At 46.4% G+C, this 21,609-nt stretch overlaps 2 protein-coding genes across 2 annotated transcripts in view; one reads left to right on the top strand and one right to left on the bottom strand.

The window, feature by feature from the left end:
- Nucleotides 1-16,763, top strand: part of CS (citrate synthase) — a 29,174-nt gene extending 12,411 nt beyond the window's left edge. The window contains exons 2-11 of the mRNA XM_024256408.2: nucleotides 1,351-1,401; nucleotides 1,970-2,077; nucleotides 3,602-3,667; nucleotides 4,466-4,597; nucleotides 4,851-5,039; nucleotides 12,250-12,449; nucleotides 13,310-13,439; nucleotides 13,563-13,664; nucleotides 14,650-14,859; nucleotides 15,192-16,763. Of these exons, the coding sequence (XP_024112176.1) occupies nucleotides 1,351-1,401; nucleotides 1,970-2,077; nucleotides 3,602-3,667; nucleotides 4,466-4,597; nucleotides 4,851-5,039; nucleotides 12,250-12,449; nucleotides 13,310-13,439; nucleotides 13,563-13,664; nucleotides 14,650-14,859; nucleotides 15,192-15,362 (1,359 nt within the window). The 3' untranslated portion in view covers nucleotides 15,363-16,763. The remainder of the gene's footprint in view (nucleotides 1-1,350; nucleotides 1,402-1,969; nucleotides 2,078-3,601; nucleotides 3,668-4,465; nucleotides 4,598-4,850; nucleotides 5,040-12,249; nucleotides 12,450-13,309; nucleotides 13,440-13,562; nucleotides 13,665-14,649; nucleotides 14,860-15,191) is intronic.
- COQ10A (coenzyme Q10A) lies at nucleotides 505-21,117 on the bottom strand (the record flags this gene model as incomplete). Its single annotated transcript, NM_001134153.1, is given in 5 exon segments — nucleotides 505-1,408; nucleotides 18,910-19,011; nucleotides 19,216-19,413; nucleotides 20,481-20,627; nucleotides 20,990-21,117. Coding segments are annotated over 4 exon segments (420 nt in total). The 3' UTR covers nucleotides 505-1,408; nucleotides 18,910-18,974.
- Nucleotides 21,118-21,609: the final 492 nt, after the last annotated feature.

The following is a 21,609-nucleotide window of genomic DNA, read 5'->3' as shown; positions in this document are numbered from 1 at the left end:
CCTTGCCTCAGGCCGTATTCCTAGTTAGTAACCTGATTGGTCATCTTATTTCAAAGTTGGTGTATGGCCTGGTGTGGTAGCTCACGCCTGTAATCCCAGCGCTTTGAGAGGCCGAGGCAGGCGGATCACCTGAGGTCAGGAGTTTGAGACCAGCCTGGCCAACATAGTGAAACCCCGTCTCTACTAAAAATACAAAAAAATTAGCCAAGCATGGTGGTGCATGCCTGTAATCTCAGCTACTCGGGAGGCTAAGGCAGGAGAATCACTTGAATCCAGAAGGCGGAGGTTGCGGTGAGCTGAGATTGTACCATTGCACTCCAGTCTGGGCAACACGAGTGAAACTGTCTCAAAAAAAAGGAAAGAAAAGAAAAAAGAAAACTCACAAAGTTGGTGTGGAACTTTTATTGCAACTTGACAATCTTCTCATAGATGTATTTTTTATTTGAGGAAAAAAGAAACTACCTGTACACACAGAAAAGCATAAACTAGCTAAACTATTTTCTCTTTTTTTTTTTTGACAGAGTCTTGCTCATTTGCCCAGGCTGGAGTGCAGTGGCACAATCTTGGCTCACTGCAACCTCTGCTTCCAAGGTTTAAGCCATTCTCCCACCTCAGTCTCCTGAGTAGCTGGGATTACAGCTGCCTGCCCATACCACACCTGGCTAATTTTTTAATTTTTAGTAGAGACAGGGTTTCACCATGTTGGCCAGGCTGGTCTTGAACTCCAGACCTCAGGTGATCCACCCGCCTCAGCCTCCCAAAGTGCTGGGATTACAGGCGTGAGCCACCGTGCCCAGCCAAACTAATTATTTTCTTTTGACACTCTTAGAAACTTTGCAAGTTTCCATTTCTGCTAATGAGTAGTCTTCTGTCAGCTTCTTTGTAGATAATCTTTGAGCTTTTTCCAGGAGGGTCAGAAGTACCGTTGTGAAAGGCTGCCCTCTGCCTGTGGTCTTTCCCAGACTAGAGAGGTTGAAGTGCTGCTGAAAGACCAGGTGCAGGAGAGATCTTACCAGCAGTGTTAAGTAATTGCTCAGTTTCCTCGTTCGTTTTCCTTGGGGTCACTCAAAAATATTGACAACTGCCCTGCTCTGGAACCCAGATGATGGGAAGGAGTCTGTCTTCAAGGAATGCTAGTGAAGCTATGGATGAAAAAAAGCACTTAAACCTGCTGTCTCCATAGTGGTAACTCCTTCCAAACTGTTTGGGGACTTTTACAGCTTTCTTATGTCAAACTGCCCTAAGAGGCTAAGATGAAGAGAGAGAGGTTGAGTCACTGTAATTCCTTCTTGTTAATACAAAGGAGGGAGGGGTAACAGTTACATAACGTTTTCTTTTTTTGCTTTGCAGAATGCATCTTGTCTTGTTCTTGCAGCCCGGCATGCCAGTGCTTCCTCCACGGTAAGGTCTGGAAAAGAAGACTAAGAATAAGAATCATTGCGGCCAGCCTGACCTTGGGGCAGAGGATTTGCCAACCACCTGGCCTCTTATTATCCTGAGTATTTCCTGGAAGTGTTTGTTACTATTGTTATTGTTATAGCTGCTATTATTATTATACTACTGTTTAACAAATAATTTACTCAGTGGTATAGTGAGATGGGAATATCAATACATTTGCCTAATTCTTTTAAATGTTTTAAGTAGTGTAAAATATACATAACATAAAATTTACCATTTTAATCATTTTTAAGTATATGGTTTAGTGGCAGTAGATGTTTACATTATTGTGCAACCATCCATCTCCAGAACTTTTGTCTGCCCAAACCGAGAAACTGTTGCCATTAAACAGTAACTCCTCATTCCTTCCTCCCCCTGCCTAATTCTTTATCCTCATTTGTGCAGAGTAGTTGACCAGACTTCCCTGGCAGATAAAGCCAGCTTCTAAAAAGCAAATTCTCGACACACCTACTTTACAGGAAATCTAATAAACTTTTAGACCATTGCTTAGCCCTTCTACTCTTCTTTTTAGAATTTGAAAGACATATTGGCTGACCTGATACCTAAGGAGCAGGCCAAAATTAAGACCTTCAGGCAGCAACATGGCAAGACGGTGGTGGGCCAAATCACTGTGGACATGGTAAGGGTTGTGTGGCTTTGGCTGGGAAAAGTAGCTCTGTAATGTGCATCAACAAAAGTAACATTCTCTCCACTGACTATTCAAAAGCATTGTGTCCCATAGGCCCTGTAGGACAGCTTTAGGATGACTTTTCCCCATCCTTCAGATTCTGAGCAGCTCAGCTGATAGTTTCTCAACAGTTTTTAGCTTATTGGTCTCCATCCCCTTCTCCTAGAATAGAACTCATTCTGTTTGTTTTGATTGGTTGGAATTTGAGGGTAGGGTATGTTGGGGAGTGGTTGACTAGGCAGGAGAAAAAAAGTGAAATACAGTAAGAAAAGGAGTCAAACAGAGGCAGAAATATTAAAGATAGTAGGCTGGGCACAATGGCTCATGCCTATTATACCAACATTTTGGGAGGCTGCAGATGGAGAATCACTTGAGGCCAGGAGTTAACAACCAGCTTGATCAACAAAGGAAGATACCATCTCTATGAAAGAAAAATTTTAAAAATTAGCCAGAGATGGTGGGATGTCCCTGTAGTCCCAGCTTACTGGGGAGGCAGAGGCAGGAGGATTGCTTGAGCCCAGGAGTTCAGGGCTGCAGTGAGCCATGATTATACCACTGTAGTATAGCCTGGGCAACAGAGGGAGACCCTATCTCCAAAACAAACAAAAAAGAAAGATGGTGATTTCTCAACTTAAAAAATTTCATTTCCAGGCCTGTTGCAGTGGCTCATGCCTGTAATTCCAGCACTTTGGGAGGCCGAGGCGGGTGGCTCACCTGAGGTCAGGAGTTCGAGACCAGCCTGGCCAACATGGTAAAACTCTGTCTCTACTAAAAAATATAAAAATTAGCTGGGCATGGTGGCAGGCAAGTGTAATCCCAGCTACTCAGGAGCCTGAGGCAGGAGAATCACTTAAACCCAGGAGGCAGAGGTTGCAGTGAGCCGAGACTGCGCCATTGCACTCCAGCCTGGGCAAGAGTGAGACTCCATCTGGGGAAAAAAAAAAGATCAACCTGGGCAACATGGCTGGCAAAACTCTGTTTCTTTTTTTTTTTTTTTTTTTTTTTTTTTTTTTTTTGAGACGGAGTCTCACTGAGTCACCAGGCTGGAGTACAGTGGCGTGATCTCAGCTCACTACAACCTCCACTTCCCGGGTTCAAGCGATTCTCCTGCCTCAGCCTCCCAAGTAGCTGGGATTACAGGCACATACACCATGCCTGCTAATTTTTTTATTTTTAGTAGAGACATGGTTTCACCATGTTGGCCAGGCTGGTCTCAAACTCTTGACCTCAGGTGATCCACCTGCCTCGGCTTCCCAAAGTGCTGGGATTACAGTTGTCAGCCACTGCGACCGGCCACAAAGTTTAATTCTTTAGTAAGCCGACTCCTCAGACATCTCTCACTAAATGAAGCCTTACAAGCCTGAGAATAAATTTTCTCTCCCAGATCCCATGAAGCTCTAACAAATTCTAGTCTGAATCATTCTGATTACTGGCCACAGCCTCTTTTTTTTTTCCTTTTTTCTTCATCCTCTTTAGATGTATGGTGGCATGAGAGGCATGAAGGGATTGGTCTATGAAACATCAGTTCTTGATCCTGATGAGGTAAGACATCTTCATGTCAATTACTAATAATCATTGAGTTTGTGCAAATATGCAAACCGTGGATTAGACCAGTAAGGGTAAGCATAAAACAGAGCACCTAGCTTCATATATTGGAAGGTAGAGAAGACATATGTATGGAATAATTGAAGAACAAATTTACCTTTTAAATATATCAACTAGTAAAAATAAAAGTACAAAACCAGAGGTAAGTTATGTGAAGATTTAAGCTTTAAAAGTTCTGTTCTGGACCGGGTGCAGTGGCTTACGCCTGTAATCCCAGCACTTTGGGAGGCTGAGGTGGGCAGATCATGCGGTCAGGAAGTTGAGACCATCCTGGCTAACACGGTGAAACCCTGTCTGTACTAAAAATACAAAAAATTAGCCGGGCATGGTGGCAGGCACCTGTAGTCCCAGCTACTCGGGAGGCTGAGGCAGGAGAATGGCATGAACCCAGGAGGCGGAGTTTGTAGTGAGCCGAGATCGCGCCACTGCACTCCAGCCTGGGCGACAGTGCGAGACTCCGTCTCAAAAAAATAATAATAAATTAAAAATTATATTCTGGGCTAAGCATGATGGCTTGCCCCTGTAATCCTAGCACTTTTGGAGGCCAAGGTGGAGCACTGCTTGAGGCCAGAAGATCGGGACCAGTCTAAGCAACATAGCAAGACCCCACCTCTACAAAAATAATAATTAACATAAAAAGTTCTACTCTAACTTGTTGTAAGGTCTGATGAGTAAGACCAGTCGTGTGACTTCCAGGCTGTAAACTTGAGTTGTAATTCTCTCTTCTCTCTCAAGGGCATCCGTTTCCGAGGCTTTAGTATCCCTGAATGTCAGAAACTGCTACCCAAGGCTAAGGGTGGGGAAGAACCCCTGCCTGAGGGCTTATTTTGGCTGCTGGTAACTGGACATATCCCAACAGAGGAACAGGTAAAGCAGAAGGATGTTATTAGCTCTTCTCATTCCCCTTCTTCATTGCCTTTCTCTAATCTCAGACACTTAATGCTGATCCGGCATTTATAGAGATGCGTAGTGAAGGGAAGGAATCAGAGCAGAGTTCTGCTGTGTAAATGGATTGGGTTGACCTCTCTTGGGTTTCCTTTACTCAGATGTTGCAGTCCTTTTTTATTTTTCTCCCTCCTTGTCCTTGTTGGTGTTCTGAGCACGGTCTCTTTTTCCACAGGTATCTTGGCTCTCAAAAGAGTGGGCAAAGAGGGCAGCTCTGCCTTCCCATGTGGTCACCATGCTGGACAACTTTCCCACCAATCTACACCCCATGTCTCAGCTCAGTGCAGCTGTTACAGCCCTCAACAGTGAAAGTAACTTTGCCCGAGCATATGCACAGGGTATCAGCCGAACCAAGTACTGGGAGGTAGGAAATTTGGGTGGGGTGATTGGTGTGTGATGGGGATTCAAAGGACTTGAGTGTGAAGGGAGGGAAAAAATACAGAATCTTTACAAAAATTACCTCTGAGTTCATCAGAAACTGACTTAACAAATTTTCATTGGAGGCTTGTTTTTTGTCAGTTGTTGGAATTACAAAGCTAAGTAGAGCACGGTTTCTATCACCAAGACTGTTTGGTTAGGCTGACACATGTGCAAAAAAAGAAATTATTAAAATTCCATAGTTGGCCGGGCACAGTGGCTCATGCCTATAATCCCAGCACTCGGGGAGGCCAAGGCGGGCATATCACGAGGTCAGGAGTTCAAGACTAGTCTGGCCAATATGGTGAAACCCCATCTCTACTAAAAATGCAAAAATTAGCCAGGTGTGATGGCGGGCACCTGTAATCCCACCTACTCAGGAGGCTGAGGCAGAAGAATCACTTGAACCCGGGAGGTGGAGGTTTCAGTGAGCCAAGATTGCACCACTGCACTCCAGCCTGGGCGACAGAGTGAGACTCCATCTAAAAAAAAATTCCATAGTTTTGCTGTAACAGAGGTATGTACACATGGCTGTTGAAATGGAAAAGAGACCTAGGTAGGTGGCTCACACCTATAATCCCAGTGACTCATGAGGCTGAGGTGGGAGGATGGAGGATTGCTTAAGGCCAGGAGTTTGAGATCAGCCTGGGCAACATAGATCCCGTCTGTACATAAAAAAGGAAAAAACAAGAAAAGAAAAGGATGTGACTTAACTGCAAGGTCCCTGAGGAAGGTTTCACAGAGCAGTCTCACGCTAGCGCCAGAGGGTCACTTTCCCTCCCCATTTTCTTCAAATACAGAAAACTTTGAGAAATCTTACAAGTTGGGAGAACAGCAATTGCAACTCTGGAGTCTAGGAGGACTAATGCCAGTCAGTCATGTTCTCGGCTAGCCAACCTAAGATACCCATCAGGAGTGGGAGAGTGGTTAGTATCCTTGGAGTAGGCTCCAGATCCAGCAACAAATGAACTTTATTCTCTGAAAATGAAAAGTGTCCTTAATAGTTTACTGAAGGGGGTGGGTCGCCCCTTCACACCTGTGGGTGTTTCTCGTTGGGTGGAACGAGAGACTTGGAAAAGAAAAAGACACAGAGACAAAGTATAGAGAAAGAAATAAGGGGACCCAGGGGACCAGCGTTCAGCATATGGAGGATCCCCCTGGCTTCTGAGTTCCCTTAGTATTTATTGATTATTTGTCGGTGTTTCTCAGAGAGGGGGATGTGTCATGGTCACAGGACAATAGTGGGGAGAGGGTCAGCAGACAAACACGTGAACAAAGGTCTTTGCATCATAGACAAGGTAAAGAATCAAGTGCTGTGCTTTAGATATGCATACACATAAACATCTCAATGCTTTGCTAAGCAGTATTGCTGCCCACATGTCTCACCTCCAGCCCTAAGGCGGTTTTTCCCTATCTCAGTAGATGGAACGTACAATCGGGTTTTATACCGAGACATTCCATTGCCCAGGGATGGGCAGGAGACAGATGCCTTCCTCTTGTCTCAACTGCAAGAGGCATGCCTTCCTCTTAAACTAATCCTCCTCAGCACAGACCCTTTACGGGTGTCAGGCTGGGGAACGGTCAGGTCTTTCCCTTCCCACAAGGCCGTATTTCAGACTATCACATGGGGAGAAACCTTGGACAATACCTGGCTTTCCTAGGCAGAGGTCCCTGCAGCCTTCCGCAGTTTTTGTGTCCCTGGGTACTTGAGATTAGGGAGTGGTGATGACTCTTAAGGAGCATGCTGCCTTCAAGCATTTGTTTAACAAAACACATCTTGCACAACCCTTAATCCATTTAACCCTGAGTTTGACACAGCACATGTTTCGGAGAGCATGGGGTTGGGGGTAAGGTCACAGATTAACAGCATCTCAAGGCGGAAGAATTTTTCTTAATACAGAACAAAATGGAGTCTCTTATGTCTACTTCTTTCTATACAGACATAAGAACAATCTGATCTCTCTTGCTTTTCCCCACAGTTTACAACTCTGGTTGGGGTATGGAAAGATTGTTTCTTATCCCAGTGCATAGTACATAATTCCTTCCGTCCTCTTCTAGTACCCCACAAACTCAGAAACACTGGGTAAAAGTACAAATGATCTGGCTAGGTTTACAGGAGAAGGTACCATTTTCTTTTGTTTCTTATTTGGAGATAGGTAGTATAGGAACAGAAAATTTTCTTTTTACAAAGCAGGTACATTAAATGATTTTTGGCCAGGAGGTGCCAGCCACCAGGAAGGCCCTAAAGAGTTCACTGTGGTGCAAGACACAGAAGAGCATGATCCACTGCTCTGATGCAACCCCCTTGGGTCCTTGGCAAATCTAGATTAATTTAGTTGGTCAATATTAATTCGGCATCAACTGTGTGTAGAGAATTGTGTTTGCAGTTGAGGAAGACAGAGCATTTAAAATTGATATTAACTTGGTTGGCATTGGGGAGTTGGTATCAGAATGATGCAAAATATACACATTCACACCACATAAAGCATTTATTTATAAAGGCTTATGTATAAACACTTTAGGTGGTGTGAATGTGTGTATTTGTACCTGCACACATTAGCAGGTACAAAAGGTCATATAATCTTAATATTTTGTTTTTCATTTTCTTTATTTATTTATTTTATTTATTTATTTTTTTGAGATGGAGTCTCGCACTGTCACCCAGGCTGGAGTGAAATGGCATGTGAGCCACCGTGCCCAGCCATTTTTATTTTTATTTTTTTAGAAATAGGTCTCTCTCTAATCACCCAGGCCAGGATGCAGTGGCATGATCATAGCTCACTGTAACCTCGAACACCTGGACTCAAGTGATCCTCCTGCCTCAGCCTCCCAAGTAACAAGGACTACAGGCACATGGCACCATGCCTAGCTGGCATTACAGACGCACACCACCACTCCTGGCTAATTTGTGTGTGTGTTTTTCGTTTGTTTGTTTGTTTTTTTGAGATGGTGTCTTGCACTGTTGCCCAGGTTGGAGTGCAGTGGCACGATCTCAGCTCACTGCAACCTCCACCTCCCGGGTTCACACGATTCTCCTGCCTCAGCCTCCCGAGTAGCTAGGATTACAGGCACACACCATCACACCCAGCTAACTTTTTGTATTTTTAGTAGAGACAGGGTTTCACTATGTTGGCCAGGCTGGTCTTGAACCTCTGACCTTGTGATCTGCCCACCTCGGCCTCCCAAAGTGCTGGGATTACAGGCTTGAGCCACTGCGCCTGGCCTTGTCTTTTTAATAGAGACAGAGTTTCACCATGTTGGCTAGGCTGGTCTAGAATGGCTGGTCCAGAACTCCTGACCTCAGGTGATTTGCCCACCTCTTCCCAAAGTGCTGGGATTATAGGCATGAGCCACCACGCTGGGCCTTTTTGTTTGTTTGTTTTGTTTTGTTTTTTGAGATGGAGTCTCGCTCTGTTGCCCAAGCTGGAGTGCAGTGACACAATCTCAGTCACCACAACCTCTGCCTCCTGGGTTCAAGCGATTCTCCTGCCTCAGCCTCCCCAGTAGCTGGGACTACAGGTGCGCACCACCACGCCTGGCTAATTTTTGTTTTTTGTTTTTTTGTTTTGTTTGTTTGTTTGAGATGGAGTCTCGCTCCGTTGCCCAGGCTGGAGTGCAGTGGTGTGATCTCAGCTGATTGCAAACTCTGCCTCCCTGGTTCAAGCGATTCTCCTGCCTCAGCTTCCCAAGTAGCTGGGACTACAGGCACCCACCACTATGCCTGGCTAATTTTTTGTATTTTTAGTAGAGTCGGGGTTTCACCGTGTTAGCCAGGATTGTCTCGATCTCCTGACCTCGTGATCCACCCGCCTCGGCCTCCAAAAGTGCTGGGATTACAGGCGTGAGCCACCGCGCTTGGCCTTGTGTTTTTAATAGAGACGGGGTTTCACTATGTTGGCCAGGCTGATCTTGAACTCCTGACCTTGTGATCTGCCTGCCTCGGCCTCACAAAGTGCTGGGGATTATAGGAGTGAGCCATGGTGCCCAGCCTTCTTGAACTTTTAAGGAGTTTTTTTTACATATACCTTAAGAGGATGATCTTCTGCACAGAACATTTCTTCTATAATAATTTCCATTAACTCTAGATGAATAGTGTAACCTCTTGAGTTGAAAGAGTTTAACTAGCTTCTAGGCCTCTAATTGACTTAAGGTCACTCAGAACAAGGAGATTGATTGCTCTGATGCAACCAGCTGTTTAATTGTGAAGTAGCCTTAAGCTGTTGAATTTAGTCAAATTTGTGAAGTAGCTGACAGATCAAGTTTTGCTAGTAGGCCAGGCGTGGGGACTCATGCTTGTAATCCCAGCACTTTGGGAGGCAAAGGCAGGCAGATCACTTGAGGTCAGGAGTTCAAGACCAGTCTGGCCAACATGGCGAAACCCCATCTCTACAACAAAATACAAAAATTAGCTGGGCGTCGTGGTGCACACCTGTGATCCCAACTACTCAGGAGGCCGAGGTGGGAGAATCACTTGAACCTAGGAGGCAGAGGTTGCAGTGAGCCAAGATAGCCCCACTGCACTCCAGCCTGGGTAACAGAGTGAGACTTTGTCTCAAAATAAAATAAACCAAAAATACATGCTTTTTATTTACCAACTTTTTTTTTTTTTTTTTTTTCCCCCAGTCTCACTCTGTCGCTCAGGCTGCAGTGCAGTGGCACAACCTCGGCTCACTGCAACCTCCGCCTCCCAGGTTCAAGCAATTTTCCTGCCTTGGCCTCCCGAGTAGCTGGGACCACAGGCGCACGCCACCATGCCCATCTAATTTTTGTATTTTTAGTAGAGATGGGGTTTTGCCTTGTTGGCCAGGATGGTCTCGATCTGTTGACCTCTTGATCCGTGCACCTCAGCCTCCCAAAGTTCTGGGATTACAGGCGTGAGCCATCGTGCTTGGCCTGTTTATCAACTTTTTAAAAAGTGACATGGGCTGGGTGCAGTGGCTCACGCCTGTAATCTCAGCACTTTGGGAGGCCGAGGAGGGTGGATAACCTGAGGTCGGGAGTTTGAGACCGGCCTGGTCAATATGGTGAAACCCCATCTCTACTAAAGATACAAAAAATTAGCCAGGCATGGTGGCGCACGCCTGTAGTCGCAGCTACTCAGAAGGCCAAGGCACAAGAATCGCTTGAACCCTGGAGGCGGAGGTTGCAGTGAGCTGAGATCGCACCATTGCAGTCCAGCCTGGGCGACAGGGTGAGACTCTGTCTCAAAAAAATAAAAGTGGCATGAGTTAATAATATAAGCTAGGTAATGCTTCTTGGCTACATGGGTGACCTTGTGCAAGTTAACTTAGCTAAGCCCCAATTTCCTCATCTATAAAAAGAGGTATATGTTACCTTACAGGATTATTGTAAGAAAAGAAAAAGTAATACTGCAAATAATATAACTAGCACAGTACCTGTTGCATAGTAAGTGCTTAAAGAATGGAAGCCTCAGCCGGGTGCAGTGGCTCGCTCTTGTAATCCCAGAACTTTGAGGGGCCAAGGCGGGCAGATCACCTGAGGTCGGGAGTTCAAGACTAGCCTGACCAACATGGTGAAACCCCCCCCCTCTACTAAAAATACAAAATTAAGCCAGGCATGGTGGTGCATCCTGTAATCTCAGCTACTCGGGAGGCTGAGGCAGGAGAATGGCGTGAACCTGGGAGGCGGAGCTTGCAGTGAGCCGAGATTGCACCACTGTACTCCAGCCTAGGCGACAGAGCGAGAATCCATCTCAAAAAAAAAAAAAAAGAATGGAAGCCTTTGTTATTAAATAACAATTCAATATCACTGTTTGATCCTTGGCACATACGGTGAATTTTCTTTGAAAGATGGAACATAGAATTCATTATTAGAACCTAGAGTCTTTTTTTTTTAATTTTTTGAGACGGAGTCACACTCTGTTGCCCAGGCTGGAGTGCAATGGCACGATCTCGGCTCACTGCAAGCTCCACCTCCCGGATTCATGCCATTCTCCTGCCTCAGCCTCCCGAGTAGCTGGGACTACAGGCGCCCGCCACCACGCCTGGCTAATTTTTTGTATTTTTAGTAGAGACGGGGTTTCACCGTGTTAGCCAGGATGGTCTCGATCTCCTGACCTCGTGATCTGCCTGCCTCGGCCTCCAAAAGTGCTGGGATTACAGGCATGAGCCACCGTGCCCGACCCCTTTTTTTTTTTTTTTTTTTTTTTTTTTAGACAGAGTCTTGCTGTGTGGTCCAGGCTGGAGTGCAGTGGCACGATCTCGGCTCACTGCAACCTCCACCTCCCAGGTTCAAGCAATTCTCCTGCCTCAGCCTCCCGAGTAGCTGGGATTATAGGCGCCTGCCCACACCACGCCTGGCTGATTTTTTGTATTTTTAGAAGAGACCAGGTTTCACCATGTTGGCCAGGCTGGTCTTGAACTCCTGACCTCAAATGATCTGCCAGCCTCAGCCTCCCAAAGTAATGGCATTATAGGCGTGAGCTGCCGTGCCTGGCTGTAAAACCTGCTGTCTTAACACATTGAACGTCAAGTCATGGTGTAGTGAAAAAGATCATGATTAAACATATCAGAGGGCCAGGCATGGTGGCTCACACCTGTAATCCCAGCACTTTGGGAGGCCAAGGCAGGCAGATCACCTGAGGTCGCGAGTTTCTAGACTAGCCTAACCAACATGGAGAAACCCCGTCTCTACTAAAAATACAAAATTAGCCGGACGTGGTGGCACATGCCTGTAATCCCAGCTACTCAGGAGGCTGAGGCAGGAGAATCACTTGAACTTGGGAGGCGGAGGTTGCAGTGAGCTAAGATTGCGCCATTGCACTCCAGCCTGGGCAACAAGAGTGAAACTCTGTCTCAAAAAACCGTATCAGAGTTCAAACTTGACTTTGGCATTTAACCTAATACTATGAGCCTTAGTTTGCTCATCTTTAAAATGGCAGTCATTGTATACTTTGTAGTAGTAAGCATTGGGAATAATGTTTTAGTGTACATTAGATAGTATTACAAATCACTTAGTGCCTGGGTCATAATAGTTATTCAGTGAAATGGTTATGATTGTTATTCACTACATCCCATCATATAACTAACCATCGACCCAAATAGCCCCAATTCATGGAGGACAGACAATATCCCTGCCTAATTCTTCTTTGCTGATAATTCTTTTTTTTTTTCTCCATCTTGCTCCTCTTCTGTCAGTTGATTTATGAAGACTCTATGGATCTAATCGCAAAGCTACCTTGTGTTGCAGCAAAGATCTACCGAAATCTCTACAGAGAAGGCAGCGGTATTGGGGCCATTGACTCTAACCTGGACTGGTCTCACAATTTCACCAACATGTTAGGCTACACTGATCATCAGTTCACTGAGCTCATGCGCCTGTACCTCACCATACACAGGTAAGCTAGACCCAGCAACCACAGCCACTAGGTGCCTCAATTGGTGGGAAATTTTTTTAAAGGCTCCTTTATGTTCTCATTTTCTGAGAACAGATGATAGGCAGCAAGAAGACAGAAACGTGGCATAAAGGATGATACAAGGCAAGAAAGGGGTCTAGTAAGCAAGGTCAGGAGGCCTAAAGAAATTACTGTAACCATGCTAAGAACAAGATGGTGCTTCTGGCTGGGAAAAGGTACTAGCTGCTCACATTAGGTGGTCCTTCACCTTTCCAGGAGCTCGCTCTTTGGGGCCATTGCTATTAAAGCTAGGTTGGAGTCATGGAGCAGAGCATACAGGCATCATCAACCAGTAACCTCTCCAGCTCTGTGGATGAGTGAACAAAAGCTGGTAATGAGATTAGGATGCTTTTTTTTTTTTTTTTAGATGGAGTCTTGCTCTGTCACCAGGTGGGAGTGCAGTGGCGCAATCTTGGCTCACTGCAACCTGCACCTCCAGGTTCAAGTGATTCTGCTGCCTCAGCCTCCCAAGTAGCTGGGACTGCAGGTGTGTGCCACCACGCCCAGCTAATTTTTGTATTTTTAGCAGAGATGGGGTTTTACCATGTTGGCCAGGATGGTCTTGATCTCTTGACCTCATGATCCACCCGCCTTGGCCTCCCAAAGTGCTAGGATTATAGGCATGAGCCACTGTGCCTGGCCAAGATTAGGATGTCTTTTACAAGAGTTTAGGTATAACTGACTGGCTATAGGCTGACATGAGCCCATAACTAGGCTAGTAAGTGGCAAATAAGAGAACAGCAAGGTTTCCATAATCTGCCCCTTCTTTCTCCCCTTGGCTCTCCCTTCTTACTTCCCCACAGTGACCATGAGGGCGGCAATGTAAGTGCCCATACCAGCCACTTGGTGGGCAGTGCCCTTTCAGACCCTTACCTGTCCTTTGCAGCAGCCATGAACGGGCTGGCAGGGCCTCTCCATGGACTGGCAAATCAGGTAAGACTATTCTTTTTATTTTCCTGCTAGATGTTTTCCTTACCCCATGCTTTGTTTCTGATCTTGGCATTCTCTTCTGGCATATGTATTAACATTCCCTTTTTTCCCAAACCTTACCCATAGGAAGTGCTTGTCTGGCTAACACAGCTGCAGAAGGAAGTTGGCAAAGATGTGTCAGATGAGAAGTTACAAGACTACATCTGGAACACACTCAACTCGGGACGGGTAAGCAGAGATGCTTAACGACTAGGAAAGAAACCAAGACCCAAGTTCTGCAATTTGGAAGAATTAAGAAGAAAAGAATGAAAGAGGTCCCTAAATTAGAGATTTTTTTTTTCTTCATTTATCTACCTTGAAGAATTTAGAAAAGAATTTCTAGGTGGGCACAATGGCATGCACCTGTAGTCCCACCTACTTGGGAGGCTGAGGCAAGAGGATTACTTGAGGCCAGGAGTGTAAGGCTGCAGTGTGCTAAGATCGCTCCTGTGAATAGCCACTACACTCCAGCCAGGACAACACAGCAAGACCCCGTTCTCTAAAAAACAGTTTTAAATAGGTTGAGTGTGGTGGCTCACGCTTATAATCTTAGCACTTTGGGAGTCCAGGGTGGGTGGGTCGCTTGAGCCCAGGAGTTTGAGACCAGCCTGAGCATCATAGACCCTATCTTTTTTTTTTTTTTTTTTTTAAGACAGAGTCTTGCTCTTGTTGCCTAGGCTAGAATGCAGTGGCACAACCTCAGCTCACTGCAACCTCCGCCTCTCAGGTTCAAGTGATTCTCCTGCCTCACCCTCTCGAGTAGCTGGGATTACAGGCATGCACCACCATGCCTGGCTAATTTTGTATTTTTAGTAGAGACAGGGTTTCTCCGAGTTGGTCAGTTGGTCAGGCTAGTCTAGAACTCCCAACCTCAGGTGATCTCCCCACCTCGGCCTCCCAAAGTGCTGGGATTACAGGCGTGAACCACCGCACCCGGCCAGACCCCATCTTTACCAAAAAAAAAAAAAAAAAAGCCAGGTGTGTTGGTGTGCACCTGTGGTCCCAGCTACTCTGGAGGCTGAAGTGGGAGGATTGCCTGAGCCTGGGAGGTCGAGGCTGCCATGAGATGTGATCATGCCACTGCACTCCAGCCTGGGTGACAGAGTGAGATCCTGCCTCAAAAAATAAAAGAATTTCTACTGAGAATACTATCTTTTTTCCTCACTCTTTACAGGTTGTTCCAGGCTATGGCCATGCAGTACTAAGGAAGACTGATCCACGATATACCTGTCAGCGAGAGTTTGCTCTGAAACACTTGCCTAATGACCCCATGTTTAAGTTGGTTGCTCAGCTATACAAGATTGTGCCCAATGTCCTCTTAGAGCAGGGTAAGGCCAAGAATCCTTGGCCCAATGTAGATGCTCACAGTGGGGTGCTGCTCCAGGTAAGTCCTCCTTTCCCTCTTTTCTCTCTAATTTGTACCAAACCCTATTGTTATCTGCCATGCACAAAGTCAATTAACTCCTAATCAGAGCAAGGACTTCCCTCACAGAGCATTTTGATAAAGTTGACTGTGAGAGGGTTGGGGGTTGGGGTTGCTCTGTTTTCAGAATCCCAATTGCTATACTTTTCTCAGTGTCATTTCTATTTAAGGTTGACTGGGTTAAGTCCTTGGAGAAAAACAGAAAATTTAGCTTTTAAGGTTTCTATCACCCAGGACTTGTACATGCCACTGCCTCTGCCTTAAACGAAATATTTTTCTCTTCTACCTTACAGTATTATGGCATGACGGAGATGAATTACTACACGGTCCTGTTTGGGGTGTCACGAGCATTGGGTGTACTGGCACAGCTCATCTGGAGCCGAGCCTTAGGCTTCCCTCTAGAAAGGCCCAAGTCCATGAGCACAGAGGGTCTGATGAAGTTTGTGGACTCTAAGTCAGGGTAAAACTGGAGACTGGGGGAAAGTGACTACCAGAAAGTGAGGAAGCCTAAATAAAAAGTATACTTTTGTTTCAGGGGGCCTTTAAAGACTTAAGATTAAATTATATCTGAGGCACTGATAATATGTTTGAGGTTAAAATACAAATTAAGACTTTAAAAGATGAAAAATGGTCCCTTCTTCCCTAATCAGCTCCCTTCCCCTGCCTGGTATGAGTTGCCCATCATAGGCATGGTCCTGGAGGATGACCAGGACTAATGCATGTGGTATGAGTAGGTTTGGCCCCCTCACTATCTCTAGAGTGAGAATCTGGCACCTGTTTCCATGGGTCAAAGCCGGTTGCAGAGAACCTGCAATCACTTTGGAGCTTTAGCTTCTTCTCTGCCAAGCCCTCAATAAGCCAGCAAACCAGGACTCTGCCCCTTCTGTTTCCATAGGAATCATGTTGGATAGTCAGCTGTACCAAGCCCCTTAGCCCTCTCCCATGCACACAAACACCTCCTAGCAAGACCTGTTGGTTAGCTGGACATGCTTTGGCAATTTTTTTATACTACCAAGTGACCATAAAGGCATGGCATTTGTTGTGACTGGCACCCAATGTTTGATTTTTTTTTTTTTTTAACTATCCAATTAAAATTAAGGTCTGGGAGTGTTCTGTTTCCCATTACTTTAATACTCACCTCCTCCCAGACTTTCTACACCTGTTGCACCTCAGGCTGAGGATGTTCTGGACCTCCCCCTCTTGGTCCCTACTAGAGACTCTCAACAGATCTGTGGGCCCAGTCATTGGGTTTTATCAGTGCTTAATGTGAATTAAGTTTTTTACTTCCACAGACTACAAGCCACTACCTTCTGACCTCCCCACCCCCCACCAACCCCCATCTTTTAATATGCTGTGGGGCATAGAATAGGGACTCCAGAATAACCAGCATGATATTTTCAGAGTCTTGTCCCTGGGGTATTAGCACCTCTTTTTGAACAGAGAATTGGTTCAAGATTGGACATGGTCTCCTCTGATTATCAGGTACTGGGGCTGAGGGCATTAAAAATAGTAAGCCTCCCTCCTCATCCCCTGCCTCAAGAAATTGCCTCCTTATTTATCAACATCTTTTTTCCTCCCTTTCCCTGAGAGCTCACAGTACAGTGTTTGTTTCAGAAGTCCCATTTGCACAGGTTTTCAGCAACTCAGAATGCTCTACTTCTTTTTCTTTGAGAAAGGATTGAGATACACTCCTGCTGTGCCCCCATCTTTCCTCCAAACTCCTGCCTGTGTTTGTGTGGATACCCAGTCCCAGAACCACACTGTTGAGTTGGACACACTGTAAACCCCTGGGTAACTGTCAAGTCATGATGCAGACTTCAGGTTGTTCTGTATAAAATGCAAAATAAATGTTTTTATTAACAATGCTTGAGCCTACTATTAAATAAGGCCTGGAAGAATCTTTATTATGAGGTAAAGAATCTGGCTAGCAAGATCCTGAATTTAGTGGGTTATAAGTAAAGTAATCTGTATCCATTTATCTTTAGGCGGGTTTGGCTTTCTTTTACCTTAACCAGAGGAAAGGCTCCCTGAGAAATTTCCAGAGGAGATTTCTGTCCTTCCTCAAGGTTAGGAAGTCCTTGATGTTTAGCCCCTAACCTTGCTAATTTTGTTGAAAGGTAACATACTCAAGGGCTATAGCTGAGATTCTCAATTGCTTATGTGACTAATCCAAGAACTGGTCTAGCCCACTGAGAGAAAGGAACAAACTGTACCAAGGATGAATGGGCTAGTACTGCTACCTCAGGACCAGAGCCACTAGAGGGCTCTGGTACTTTTTGGAGTGCCTGCTCTTTACAGCTTCCCTGAAGGAGGTCCCAAAAATAACAAGAGGTGGTCCTGACGGCATCACATATATGGGAGGTCTGAGACCAGATGATTCTGTCCTGAGATCCGTGCTGCAACTGACCTTCTGAAAAAGTCTATAAATAGACAAGGGGGTGGGTACTAGGTCCTGGCTTGTAGAATGTGCTACTATAGTTAGCAGGGACACTGTGTCCAAGAGGCCTTCTTACACCTTCACTCCCCCAGGAAAAGAAGCCATAACTTCGTTCTACTCTACTATATCTACATTATTGCCCCAAGAAACAATATAATAAAGCCAAATTCACACTGTCACAATTTATTGAAATTTTATAAAAACTCAGGCCAAGTGGAAGAATAAGGTACAACTCAAGAGTACAAAGACAACTCCATTTCCGTTCAGTACTTTTCTCCTCGGCACTGGTGGTAAGAAAGCCACTTGCTCTCTAGTAGCCAGGCAGCATGGACTTACAGTCTTAAAATGAGGCTTTATGTATTTCAGGCTGGAGGCAGGTTGCCTTTTCTCCTGAGGAATCTCAGGCAGGGTAAAAGTTACTTACCACTCAGTACCTCTGTGCCAGAAGAAAAGCTCAATTTATTCAATCCTTAGAAAAGTTACTGTCATCCCCTGGTCAGACACTAAGGTGTCTTGATAAGGTCCAGAGACAACCACATAGTCCTTATTCTAATTTGCAGTGAAAAGGCTGCAGGCATATGGTGCTCCTACGATGGGCCTGACCCTTTCCTAAGCACATCTCATTTCCACATCCTTTGCCTTCTCTTTCCCCCAACATTTCCAGCCAGCATAGAACCCAATTTCTGGGGAATTGAGAGGAAAAACAGTATTATGAACACAGACTCCTTTCAAATTGGAACAGGAGCCAAACCAAATAAATAAGAGAATTGCATAGGGAACTGGGGTAAAAGGGAGGTCAGGGAGCAATCCCTTGCCTCAAGTCTGGTGCACCTCATGGAACATCAGTTCACGGGGGATGGCTGTTTCTGGACCAAACTTGGTGGCTGCCCGACGCTCAAAGGCAGCAACATTCTGTTTGACAACCTCATCAAAAAACATGGTGGCCAGCTGGGAGTGCAGCAGAGAACGAAATTCAAAGGAAATCTGGGAATGGGTAAGAGACAGTCAGAAACTTCCAGACCATGTTGGATAGTCCCTGGCCAAATGCAAGGAAATTGTTCCTCAGTGCCTTTTCTCCCCCTCCCCATCCAGTTCGTTGGATCCCCGTAAGAGCCCTAACTTGGGACTGAGCACAGAGTACAAGTCTGACACAAGCTCAGACTAACTGACTTGGGAAATGCTAGCTATACTTAAAGAATAACCCTGTCAGGTCGGTGTGGTGGCTCACGCCTGTAATCCCAACACTTTGGGAGGCCAAGGTGGAGGGATCACCTGAGGCGAGGAGTTTGAGAGCAGCCTGGCCAAAATCGTGAAACCCCATCTCTACTAAAAATACAAAAATCAGTCGGGCTTGCTGGCAGGCCCCTGTAATCCCAGCTACTTGGGAGGCTGAGGCAGGAAAATCGCTTGAACCCGGGAGGTGGAGGTTGCAGTGAGCCAAGATCGTGCTATTGCACTCCAGCCTGTGTGACGGAGCGAGACTCCATCTCAAATAAATTAATAACCCTGTCACAGTACGCCAGCCCTTCCTCATACCCAGTCCTCGTCCTCTGCTACACGACCTCCTGACTCACCGAAAAGTCCACAGTGCAGGTTCGAGGATAGGCAGGAATACCAGGGCTGAATCGCCAAATGGTCTCTAAGTGGTTGAAGAGCTTGCCATCAGTACAAACAGCCTAGAATAGGGTAATCAGGTAGTTAAATAACATTACTAAGTATAGGATACAATATAAAGGAATTGAAAGCCATTTTCCTTCTTTTCTGATATTAGGGAAATACTTGACACATGGACATAAAGTCCTTAACAAGGAAGGCCAAAATAGCACTTTCATATGAAACTGCTAAAAACAAAAAATCTTGTCAATCCCTCCCATACAGGCCTCACCTTGACCATGTGAGGTTTGACCATGGAAACTGCAGAGGTGTAACGTTCCATGACAGGTGGAAAGCCAACCTCCAGCTGGGCTTTCAAGTGACCCTTACGGCTGGATACCACCAGAGACTTCTTACACCAGGGCACAAACTCACGATACTCCTGGACGTTGGACACCACCTCATACATCTCCTGCATTGAGTACCTAGGAGAAGAAGAATCACAGGCCAAGGAGCTGCCAGCTGGGTCAGGTTCCTCCTTGCTGTAGGCCCCTAATTCATACCTTTGCCCACTAACCATGCACCTTCAGGAACTACAGATGCCAAATAAGCCTGGATGAATAACTTCCCAAAAGCAAACGTGTAAATCCTTATGATATTGTTACCTTATATTTTGCAGTTTACAGAATGCTTTTGCATTCATTGTTTATTTTGATTTTAAGAGGGACCATCTAGGGAGAACAGAGGCTGTCAATTTTATTGGTGATCACACAAGGATCTGATCCCAGCTCTTAACAATTTTTTAACAATGTGGCCTTAGGTAAATTATCTGTGTCTCCATTTTCTCACCTGATTTATAGGTTTGTTGTGAGAATTAAATGAGAAATATCTATGTAAAACATCTAAGTCAAGCTGCTAGCACGTAGCAAGTGCTCGATAAGTTAGCTATTATGCTCAAAATATACTAAAAAGGTTACGCTGCAAATTTACACATACTATGTACCCATAAAAAAATTTTTAAATGGTCACCAGAAAAATACACCCTGTTTTTTGTTTGTTTTGTTTTTTGAGACAGTCTTGCTCTGTCGCCCAGGCTGGAGTACAGTGGGGCAATCTCAGCTCACTGCAACCTCTGCCTCCCAGGTTCAAGCGATTCTCCTGCCTCAGCCTCCCAAGTAGCTGGGATTAAAGGCGCCCGCCACCGTGCCAGGCTGATTTTTGTGTGTGTGTTTTTTTTTAGTGGAGACAGGATTTCACCATGTTGGCCAGGCTGGTCTTGAACTCCTGACCTAAAACGATCGGCTACGCCCTGTTGTCTTAAAGTATAGTCCAACCCTAGTCTCATTTCACTTAAGCACATGCACAGCAACCAAGAAGGGAGAAATTAAGGTCGGGAGGGTGGCAAGGGAGGATTGAGGATCAGTATTGTATCTGGGGAGGGGGATGGCTAGGGATGAATCTTGCCCACCGATGATACCCTGACATTCTTGCCTGGACATAGTTATTTGGAGGGAAAGAGGAAGTGGAAGGATGCAAGGGAGAGAATGCTTACCCCATGATTCTACGCTCCGAGTAAGCCTTTCGCTTGTTGGTGAAGGGAGCAGCAAATCCCATGAAGGAACGGCTTGAAGGTAAGCCAGCCTCAGCCGCCAAGATCTGGGCAGCCCGAGGCAAGAGGAGGCTGCAGGAGGTCAGAAACCTAAGGTCAAAGGAAAGAGGAGCCAACCTTATAGTTCTTCGTAATCCTCTATCATTTGTAGGTGAAGGAGAAGAAGAGTGCATCCCAGACGAAGGTCGTCCAGACAAGCTTTCCCCCCAGCACCTGCTGCAGCCCGCTAGGCTCTCTCTGGCCAGGAAGTCACGAGTGCAAAAGGTCGAGGGCAGCTAAGGACAGGGCTGGGGGCGGGGTGGGGGGAATGAGAAAAAGCGGGGTGTGTGGGAAGCGCCAGTTGCCTTTGACTGGGCCTACGCTACTGCTGAAAGCTAAGACTCTAAGGAAGCATCACTGTCCCCGGGGACCCCAGGGCGCTCGCGAGGGCCCAGAAGAGGTTGGACACTCACCCCAAGAACTTCCCTTCTCGTACAACTTGCAAAAGCATTATCCAAAGCTCTACATTAGCTCCCAGGGCATGATTGCCGCGCCTGCATCCCAGTATAGCACCCCTCCACCGCGGAACGCCGGGGTTCGCAGCGACCCCCTGCCCTCAGCCGCGGTCGCCTCCCTCTCACCTCATTGGTCGCGGCGGCGGCAGAGGGCCTGGGGGCGGGGCCGGGTGCGCGCCCGGGCGGAGCGAGAGCCCGCAGCAGCGCTCGGCTGCCGCGCGCGTCCCAGCCGGGACCCGCCGCGAGCCCGCCCAGGCCATGCGCGCGACCCTGCCTGGCCCTCTAAATTCTGACGCGAGCTGCGCCCTCCTCACTCCAAAGGCGGAGCGGCAAGAAGTAGCGGCCAGGCTGGTTCGGGACCTCTGAGCGCAGGGGCGACGGGAGGCGGCAGCACCTCTCGCCTTGCTCTCGTCTAGGCTGCCGGGTAGGCTAGAACTGAAGCCGGGACCGCCGCTCCCGCAGATCTTGGTACCCCCACGTCACGCTGTTGCCATGGCTCGGGCCTGGGAGAGGAAGGAAGGAAGAAAGGGGACAACGCCGCCTGTCGGGAGATGTAGTTTCACACGTCTGGCGAGAAA

This window comes from Pongo abelii, chromosome 10, assembly GCF_028885655.2.
Source record: "Pongo abelii isolate AG06213 chromosome 10, NHGRI_mPonAbe1-v2.0_pri, whole genome shotgun sequence".
Taxonomy (NCBI): Eukaryota; Metazoa; Chordata; class Mammalia; order Primates; family Hominidae; genus Pongo; species Pongo abelii.
Note: the sequence above shows the minus strand (reverse complement) of the source record. Positions and strands in the feature narration are given on the sequence as shown.